This window comes from Aethalodelphis obliquidens, unplaced genomic scaffold (assembly GCF_003676395.1).
Source record: "Aethalodelphis obliquidens isolate GAN/ISIS:26980383/991018 unplaced genomic scaffold, ASM367639v1 scaffold41, whole genome shotgun sequence".
NCBI classification, from domain to species: Eukaryota; Metazoa; Chordata; class Mammalia; order Artiodactyla; family Delphinidae; genus Aethalodelphis; species Aethalodelphis obliquidens.
Genome location: NW_020837985.1, coordinates 2,570,160 through 2,580,620, shown reverse-complemented (window position 1 = coordinate 2,580,620; position 10,461 = coordinate 2,570,160). Strand labels below are relative to the sequence as shown.

The window sequence follows — 10,461 nt, the reverse complement described above, 5'->3', positions numbered from 1 at the left end:
CCCTGGCGGTCCAGAGGCAAAGAATCTGCCTTACAATGCAGGGGACGTTGGTTTGATCCCTGGTCAGGGAAGAAAGATCCCACATGCCGCGGGGCAACTAAGCCTGCACGCCACAACTACTGAGCTCGTGCACCTCAACTAGAGAAGCGAAAACCCACACGCCACAACTAGAGAGAAGCCCAGGCACTGCAAGGAAGATCCTGCGTGCTGCAACTAAGACCCAATGCAGCCAAAAATAAAAATAAATAAATAAATCCTAAAAATAAAAGCCTGGATTAAATAGAAAAAGAGGCAAAGTGACGTAGGATGGAAGAGGAGAAAACATTTGACTGAGGTGGGGGAGGGGAAGCTGCCTGGAGGAGGCAACTCTTGTCCTGAACTGTGAGGATGATCAGTTTCCTAAATAGGTAAATAGAGTGCAGGGGGTGGAGTCGGCAGAGCAGGGAGACATTTCGAAATAGGGTGACAGCGTGGCCAAAAGCAGAGAAGCACATCTGTGCGCTGAGGTCTGAGAATTCAGAATAGTCTGCTGTAAAGAGGCCACGGTACGTGCAGAGTAATTGTGCTGAAATGTGAGCCGGAAGAGGCAGTTTGAAGACAAAGTAATTTGGGGAGAGCTTAAATGCTAAGCTACGGAAATCTGACATTCTCCTATGGGCTAGATTTTCTTTTCATGAAATGTTAAGAGTTACCATGCAAAAAGAAAATATTTGTACTCACAAACATTTGGGAAATGTTGAATTTCAAAAAAGAAAGAAATTTCAAAAGTTTCTTTATAGCTGACTTCTCAGAGTCTTTACTATGGTAACGGGCATTTCAAAGTCCCAAGAGGGACATAATATGAAGAATTTCCCAAACTTTGTGTTTTTTTTTTTTTTTTTTTCAATACACAGGCCTCTCACTGCTGTGGCCTCTCCCGTTGCGGAGCATAGGCTCCGGACGCGCAGGCCCAGCGGCCGGGGCTCACGGGCCCAGCCGCTCCACGACATGTGGGATCCTCCCAGACCGGGGCACGACCCCGTGTCCCCCGCATCAGCAGGCGGACTCTCAACCACTGCGCCACCAGGGAAGCCCCCAAACTTTGTTTTTACTGTATTTAGAGGGACTTGTGTTCCAAAGATACAGATTTTGGGAAATGCTCCTGGAGATAAGAAACAGACTGTCTAAAGAGGAGAGTGCTATGGTGGACTTGCGTTCTGAAAGGAATGCGGAGGATGAAGCAAACAAGGAAGAGGAGGAAACTAGGAGACCAGGAAAGAGGCCAGTGGAACGATCCTGATGAGAACGAGGGTCTACAGGAACAAGGGACAGTCACCGGGCTGGAACGATTGGCTTGCCCATGGATACAAACCCAGAGTGAAGAATTACAGCTGAGTGTGAATTCTCAAGGCAGAGAGTCTAGGAGAACAGGGGGACAGTGGGCCAGGACTGGGAAAACAGGGTCAGCTAGCTGGGCAGAGGAGGAAAATGGAGGTAAGGAATTCAGTCTGGGGCACTGAAGAACCCAGGTACTACACCCTTCTTCTGAGACAGGGAAGCCTTTCAGTAATGGAGACAGACGGGCTGAAGGTGAACCACCCACAGACAGAAACTGAGAGCTGCTGGTGACAAATGAAGGCGTTTTCCAGCTCCCGCCTTCCCGGCGTGCAGGAGATGCACATGCTGAGACAGTGGCGTTGATGATCAAATTAATTTTTGCACACATAATCAACTGAGAGGAAGTCCTCATGAAACCCTAATGAATTGTGTCTCTTCGGTTGCTTGCCTCTGACACCCCACTGTCAGGAAGCAGCCGTATCTCGAACCAGTCTGCCCAGCTCACGGTGGAGGGAGGGCGGGAGAATCAGAGGTGGGGCCGTGGAACTGGGAGAAAGCCAGGACCTCAGAGGGCCTGTTGGGATCAGCTGGCCCAGCCCCTCATTGATGGATTAGGGAACTCCCTTCAGGAAGCTTCATGCAATGAAAAGAGCAGTTGACTGAATCCCACCCAGTAAACCTGGAGCCTCGGCTTTCTGACATGTAAAATGAAAGCACTGTACTCAAGCTGGTTTTCCCAAATCAGTCTTTCTTCTACCACTTTTACCACCTGTGTTATTATCTAGTAAACATTTTCATTAGATATAATTTCATTTTTAGAAAGGAAACTTCAAGTTGCTAAGTAAAACAGGTACCACTGGCCATCAATGGAAAGTAACTTTAAAAAGAAAACCAATGAAAGCAAAATAATGTTATTGGAATATGTCATGTGTAGCATTTCTTAAAATTTCTTTTCACTGTGTTTGGAGGGGCCAGTGTTCCAAGAAGCAGACTTTGAGAAATGTTCTTGTAGATAACATTGATGTTTCTTTAGAGGCATTGAAGCTGAAGCCTATGCTTTCTGAAGAAGAAAGGTTGCAGGTTAAGAAACGTGTAATACACAGATGGGCGTGAAACTTTCTTCTAAAGGTACTTAGGAGGATCCAAAAAGGCAAAATTCCATTTACAACAATATGGATGGGCCTTGAGGGCATTACGCTAAGTGAGATAAGTCAAAGAGAAAGACAATACTGTATGATCTCAGTTATATGTGGAATCTAAAAAAAGAAAACAAACACAGAAACAGAGAGTAGATTGGTGGCTGCCAGGGGTAGGGAGGTGAGGAAAGTGGGTAAAGGTGGTCAAAGGGTACAAACTTCCAGTTTGAAGATGAATAAATTCTGGGGATCTAATGCATGGCATGGTGACTACAAGTACAATACTGTATTGTACACTTAAAAGTTGCTACGAAAGTAGATCTTAAAAGTTCTCACAACACACACACACACACACACACACACACACACACAAAAGGTTAACTGTGTGAGGTGATGGATGGATGTGTTCATTAACCTTATTGTGGTAATCATTTTGCAATATATACATATATCAAATTATCATGTTGCCCACCTTAAACTTACACAACGTTATATGTCAATTATATCTCAATAAACCTGAGAAAAAAAGGCAACACTCCCTCGACATTAATTCACTGTGATTTAATGCTCTACCTGGTTTCAACCTAAGATTTTTCAACCGAAGATTCTGACTCATTGACGGTCTAAAATCACCTGGACTCTCAATTAAGGAAAGACTGCAGCAGCTGATTTTGAAGAGCCCTTTCAGTTCTGACAGTCCATGTTTCTGTGCAACACACATCCATCTGGTGAGAGCTGGTTCTATTAGACTCTCACTTGGTTGATCATCCTGGAATCCTAGAAGCTAAGATTTGTAAGACAAAGAGTTCACTAGTCCTTCTCTCCTCCCCTCCTACACTACAAGCATCATAGAGCTGGAGCTGACGCCCGTGATCCTGCTACTCTGTCCCTTTAAGAGCTCATCCAGCTTCAGTTCCCCTGAGAGAGGTTGCTCTTTCTCCAAGGCAGCCACTCCAGCCTTAAAAAGTTCTTCCTCAAGTGGAACAAAAACCAGACGACAGTCAAAGGCTGATTGGGTGCACTTCAGAATTCATCTCTGTAGGCATATGCAGCTCCCAGGCCGCACACCTGGGCACTTTGGATTTGAGTACAAGTGTGTCTAACCCCGTAGCGAGCTGTTCCTGTCCTCTAATGCCCTTCAGCCTCTTCAGCTCTCGGGGGAATCTGTACACTGGATTCTAGGCTCCGACCTACCATATCCAGTGAGCCATTACCGTTCTATCCAGCTCAATTTCTTCACCTGAATAAACAGATAGGACTAGATATTTTGCTTTAATATTCCATGGTATGATAATATTAATAATAATAAAATAGGTAGCATTTGTTGAGTGTTGATTCCACGCCAGGCACTTTAGGCAGGTTAATTATCATCTCCATTTTGCAGGTCAAACAGAGAGAGAGAAAGCAGCTTACCCACAGTCGCACACCAGTAAGTGGTGGGAATGAGATCCGTATTCCTGGGATCCAGCTCCAGCACCTTCCCTCTCACTCATTTGCTACGTCTTGGGAATGTTTGTCTTCTAGTTTCTCTACTAGAGATTTTTTTAAATTGGAATTTCTGGAAAATGTGCTTTCCTAGAGAGGGACTGATCTGACCCAAAGGCTAAGTGCCACCTGCCCTCAGTGAGTGGGATGTCCAGGGAGGATGATCAGGGCCTGATACAGGCCCACCTGGTCACTTCTTTCCAGGTCACCACTCTGTCCTATTTGGTCCTTGACTGGACAGCCAGACTTGAGAGGCTCAGCCTCCCTCCCTAAGTATCCTGCCTTTGCTTTCTGAAAAAGTCCTCCTAGACATATGTTCATAAATTCCCCGATGTCTTAGTGGGACAGACTAAGGACTCGATGTCTTTGGGAAACTTTGTGATACAGTGTAAGGAGCAGAAGGCTTTAAAGGTCTAAGTTCAGCTCTCAGCTCAACCACCGACTAGCAGCATGACAAGGTAAGTCATTCAATTACATTAATCCTTCAGTTTACTATCTGCAAAGTGGGAATCATAATCCCTACCTCAACAGGACTGAGGGAGGTTTCAGTGTGATGAGAGGTATGCGAGGCAGCAAACACAACACAGGGCACGTGGGAGCGTCCACAAACGTTTGCTCCCTTCCCCTTTTATATCCTCCTGTGGTCTGTATGGAGCTCAGGGTCTGACGCATAGGGCTGCTCAAGCATTGCTGGCCAAATCCACATGGACCTTTCATCCTGGGACTCTGACTTGTAGCGTGGAGGCTCTGGGAATAACCCGTCACCTGAGTTCCTAAATGGCGTCTCCCAGATCCCCAGAAGGAGCCGTCTCCAGACACAGGACAGCAGGGAGGGACCAGGCATAACGTGATGGACATACCCTTCCCATGAGGCTGCTTCTCTGGCCAGGGAGACTAGATAGACGGCCAGTGCAGATATCACTTCTGGTTCACTTACCTGCAGCAGTTCAAATACAGCAAGGAGGTCCCCTCCAGAAAGGTTCCCACAAAAGATGGGGTGGTAACACAGCCTGGGGGGTTCATAGTGCTGGTCAGCGAGCTTCACAACAGGAGCAGCCACGGTGGCACCCAAATATTCTGGCTTCCCCTAGGGCAGAAAAGAAATGAAGTTTTGTCCCTGGTGGTCACCTACCTGGTTCTGATCTGCGTCGGTGTGATTCTGTAATTCATCTTCACAAAACTGTCAGCCTCAGTGTCTCCCTCCTGCTACGATCTCACTCTCTTCTTCTGCTAAGCCCCTCTCACCTCTTCCCACAGCCTTGGGGAGCAGCAGAATCCAGCTGGGCTCGCAGGGAAAACCCTAAGAGGGTCATCTTAGGGGCTTCCTGGCTCAAGGCGATCTTAGGGGTTATCCCTTTCCTCAGTGTATTGAGTTCAGTGGAATAAAGTAAAAATAATCACCCAGGGTAGACTTGAAGGGGAAAAGGAGAAATAAGGTGGCACCAAATATTCCAGAAGATCTCCAGAGCAGGGAACCCCTGGGGCTGGGAACACAGGTTTGGAGTCCAGGCAAACGTGAGTTGGAGTTCCCAAATCTATTGCTTTGGAGATCGATGGACTTGGGCCAGTTACTCAACCTTTTTTTTTTTTTTTTTGCGGTACGCGGGCCTTTCACTGTTGTGGCCTCTCCCCTTGCGGAGCACAAGCTCCGGACGCGCAGGCTCAGCGGCCATGGCTCACGGACCCAGCCGCTCAGCGGCATGTGGGATCTTCCCAGACCGGGGCACGAACCCATGTCCCCTGCATCGGCAGGTGGACTCTCAACCACTGCGCCACCAGGGAAGCCCTACTCAACCTTTTTTGAACCTCATGCTTTAAAAAGAGCATAGGGCCTTGTTCACAGGGCCATGACGATTAATGTAACGATGTATGTGCTTTCCACGATGACTGGTATACAATAAGTGCTCAGTCCATAGTACTGTGATGGAGATGGTGGTGATGGTGGTGATGGTGGTGATGATGGTGATGGTGACTAAGGTCAGCATGTTTAGGTAATAGAGCAATTCTGCCCTATTGTTCTCAGTAGTAAAAGAGCGTATGAGAATAGCTTCATATGTAAGCGTAGGAGGTAAGTTTCTCTAAGACCTATTTTTTTTTTTTGGCAGTACGTGGGCCCCTCACTGTTGTGGCCTCTCCCGTTGCGGAGCACAGGCTCCGGACGCGCAGGCTCAGCAGCCATGGCTCACGGGCCCAGCCGCTCCACGTCATGTGGGATCCTCCCGGACCGGGGCACGAACCCGTGTCCCCTGCATCAGCAGGCGGACTCTCAACCACTGCGCCACCAGGGAAGCCCTCTAAGAACTCTTTGATGGGGTCACCTCCTGCCTCTTCCTCATCCCTGCTCCCAGGAGCCTCAGTCCACATTCCCCCCACGAGCAGCATGGGGCTGGAGCGTGGGGCTGCTTTGCTATTTATCTCAAGAACTGCTGTATCTCCTGGCACAGGGCAGGCACTCATTACATATTTATTGAGTGAAAACTCTTGGATAAATGACCTCCAAGTCCAAGGGCAGTGCCCACATTTTCTTTGGCTGAGGCTGGGTTTTAGTACCTGCACTACTTCATTGCCTTTGGACTCACAAACAAGCATTTGCATTCCCGGCTGTAGAAGGAAGCTTGGTTGAGGTGGAAATGGGTTTAGCTCAGTCACACTTAAAAACTAACAAAGTGGGGCTTCCCTGGTGGCACAGTGGTTAAGAACCCGCCTGCCAACGCAGGGGACATGGGTTCGAGCCCTGGTCCGGGAAGATCCCACGTGCCAGGGAGCAACTAAGCCCGTGCGCCACAGCTACTGAGCCCGCGCTCTAGAGCCCGCGAGCCGTAAGTACTGAAGCCCTCGCGCCTAGAGCCCATGCTCCGCAACAAGAGAAGCCACCGCAATGAGAAGCACGTGCACCGCAATGAAGAGTAGCCCTCGCTCACCACAACTAGAGAAAGCCTGCGTGCAGCAAAGAAGACCCAATGCTGCCAAAAATTAATTAATTAATTAAATTAAAAAAAAAACCCTCCAGTAAGCTTTTGAATCTGCTGTTTCAGGACACGGACATCTTTGGAGAGAAAGAGGTTTGGCTAATATCATAACAGAAATGAGATAGAGCTGAATGCATTGTTTCAGGGCTTGGAAGCAACAAACAAAGAAGAAAAAAAAAGGCCCAGTTACAAATGCTGAATCAGTGACAATATATCCATTCCTTCCAACCAGGCGAAATCAGTAAAAACCTGCTATTTTCAAAAGGCATGGACATTTTTATAAGCATCAATAAGGTATAGAACTAGCTGGGGGCTGGGTATAATAATTATATTCCTGAAGAAGTATACGTGGACTGAACTTTTGTGAAGCAGATTCTATTTAAATTGCAATCCAAAGGGAAATCTAAGCAAAAAACCCTTTAGTAAAGCAAATGGTCATCATCCATTTCCCAGATTCTGTAGATCAGTGTTTCCCAGGTGAGGACTGCCTCTGGGCATAGTCACAGGCTGGTTAAATAAAGGAAGTTAGTTGAACAGGGAGTTTTTAGCAAGGCACAGTTAGTGCAGCCCTGGGACACTCACCACCGCGTCACTGTCATACAGCTCCACCACCACTGACGGCGGGGATCCTGCCAGTTCCTTTGGGTCTCCGTGCAGCACCAGGTCATTGAACAGCAGCATCTGGTTCCAGGTGGGGGAGAGGGTCTGGGAAATGACCTGGAAGTTGGGGCCAAAAGAAAAGCAAAACATCGCTCGACTGGGTTGGAGAGGGCTCCGTGAAGGGTAAAGAGGACACATTCTCATCACCATTGCTCACTTATTCAACATTCAAGCAACGACGGAAACTGATGTGCTACTGAGTATCAGATGCTAGGGATGCAGATTCCCTTCCCTGGAGGAGCTTATATAAGCTTCATGAGTAGAACTCCCACCTGATTACCACCCTACTTGCAAGCATAATTCCAATTCAATCCTCACAGTAGTGCTGTGATGATAACACCAGCTACCCTTTATTGAGCACGTACTGTGTACAGGCTGCGGTACTTCACATACACTGTCTTGCTGAAACTTCCCAACAATTCTGGGAGGTAGAAATGTAAACCAAGGCTCACTTGCCCAGAGCCGGCACATGGCAGAACTGGGATTCAACCCAGGTCATCTGGCACCAAAGCCCAGGCTACTACCTTCAACCATCCTCACCAAGTAGATGCTCACATTATCTCCATTTTATGAAAGGGCAAACTGAGAATGGGGAAGATCTAGCGATTCTTCACTGTGAACAAATAAAATTTCGTCATCAAATACTCGAAAGTGGATTTTCAATCTAATATTCCTTACATGCAATTCTGTTTTGTGGATATTTATTCGACTGCATTGACCTGACCAGGGTCTTCAAAATAACCTTCACCATTTTGCATGACATCATTCTTTCTTCCATAGCAAATTGTGACATTGGAAGTTGGCTGCACCCATTATGCAGATGGAGAAACCAAAGGACAAAGAAGGACCACAACCCACATGACTGGTTCAGAACCATGAGTGGCTCACCTAGGAGTGACTCAGAGCCCCCTGCCAGGCCATTCAGGTGGTACCTTCAGAAGGTAGAGTGTAATGAGCTTGCATCCTCTATTTAATTGGATGTTTGGAAACTTGCCAGTTTCATAGAGCTAAAGGCTAAGGTTGCTTGCAGGGATAGGTGCCTGTACCTAGGCAGAAACTGCCGCATTCATGTGTGAGGCCAGTCCTGGAAAGAGGCCACAGTCACAGTCTCCTGTGCAGGCAAATGGGTGATTTCTCAGGTTAACACAGACTGCACAGCTCCTGCTGGGTCCTGAGGAAATTTCCACACCACCTCTGCACTCCACTCCTACCTCTCACCATTCTCTCCAGGAGGGACTGGAGAGAGATCTGGCCTGAACTAACTACTGCTTAGATTCCAAAGCCCAAATAAAACTGTCATCTCAGAGCTTTACATCAAGAGACATTTCTAGTCATGGCATTAAATCACTTGCACTGTGGTTGCGAAAAAATATTTGTATTGCTCTTTTTTATCAGTCATAAAATATGCATTCCACAATTTCCTTCCTTCCTTGCTTTTTGCCTTTAGAGTATTTTATGCATCAGACACAGTGAGGTTTTGAACATAACGTTTCAGAGAAAATCTTAATTTTTTGGACAGGAAGAGAATGGCTTCAACCAACCTATGAACAGCAGTTAAGGCATTGCAATGCAAAGTTCCCCTGTGTCGGTGACTGACATCACAAAGAACTATGTGTTTTTATGTTGCTTTTGAAAATAGAAATGTGATCTTTTTTGCAACCTGTACCCAACAGTGTGACACCAAAGCAATTTATGATTCTCACAGCATCTTTCCTACAGAAATATTCTGATGGCTTCCTTGGCACTTTGGGCTATAACTGCCACTTGATAAGATTCCAGAGGCCAGCATTCATTCTTTCATTCATCATATATTTATTCCTTCAAAGTGCTAGGCTCAGTATTAGGCACTAACACAGCATCCTGTGCTTAGCAGGTATTCAGTAGCTACTTGCATGACTAAATGAGTGGAATTTGGCCTGTCCCATGATTAAAAGGATGATGTGGCCACCTTCGAGAAGTACTGAAACGTTCACCCAAACAAAATACATTGTCCCACTTCTCTGCCAAGGTGAGTACAGCTCACCTCATTTCCTCGGGGCTTCCTTAAGGAGTTGTGCTTTATAAACTTGTTCGGTGACATTGTTGGAGAGATTATGGTAACACTTAAATTTAACGCTTTTAAGAAGAAGTGAGATACCATGGATGGAGCGTGGCTTTAGAATCAGAGACCCCCTGTAATGGAACCCTAGTGTCACCACCTGCCTATGTCCAACTTGGGCAGGTGATTTAACCTCTCTGATCCTTAGTCTTACTCATTTCAGTGGGGTTAGTACCCACCTTGTAAAGTTGTTATGACCACTGTCTAAGATAAAGCTTTTTAAGTGCCTGGCATACAGTAGGTGCTCAGTAAGTGCTTTTTGTCCGCCCCCCTCCACCCCAGCCACACTCATTTATAAATGAGTAAATGGGCTTCCCTGGTGGCGCAGTGGTTGAGAGTCCACCTGACGATGCAGGGGACACGGGTTCATGCCCCAGTCTGGGAAGATCCCACATGCCGCGGAGCGGCTGGGCCCATGAGCCATGGCCGCTGAGCCTGCGCGTCCGGAGCCTGTGCTCCGCAACGGGAGAGGCCACAACAGTGAGAGGCCCGCGTACCACAAAAACAAAACAAAACAAAAACAAAAAATAAAATAAAAATAAAAATAAAAAATAAATGAGTAAACATTTACTGAATACCTACCACGTGCCAGCTTTGGTCACCAGGGTAACTCGTATCTAACGAGACCACTGGTGTCCTCAGGACTCAGCGTCAGTCTGACTGCTTGAAATCTCAGCTTCCATGCCCCCCACCCTCTAAGATCCCCTGTCCTTCTCTTCTAAGCCTCCCTCTTACCACATAGTCCTTCTCCCTTTCTATCCCCAAAACCTTTCTCTTTGGGAGCTGTCTCCCTTTC

At 47.0% G+C, this 10,461-nt stretch overlaps 1 protein-coding gene across 1 annotated transcript in view; it reads right to left on the bottom strand.

Moving 5' to 3' along the window:
* Positions 1–10,461, bottom strand: part of FER1L6 (fer-1 like family member 6) — a 126,208-nt gene that overhangs the window by 47,218 nt on the left and 68,529 nt on the right. The window contains exons 19-20 of the mRNA XM_027132392.1: positions 7,490–7,624; positions 4,876–5,025 (exon numbers count right to left, since the gene is read on the bottom strand). Coding sequence (XP_026988193.1) covers positions 4,876–5,025; positions 7,490–7,624 — 285 coding nt within the window. The remainder of the gene's footprint in view (positions 1–4,875; positions 5,026–7,489; positions 7,625–10,461) is intronic.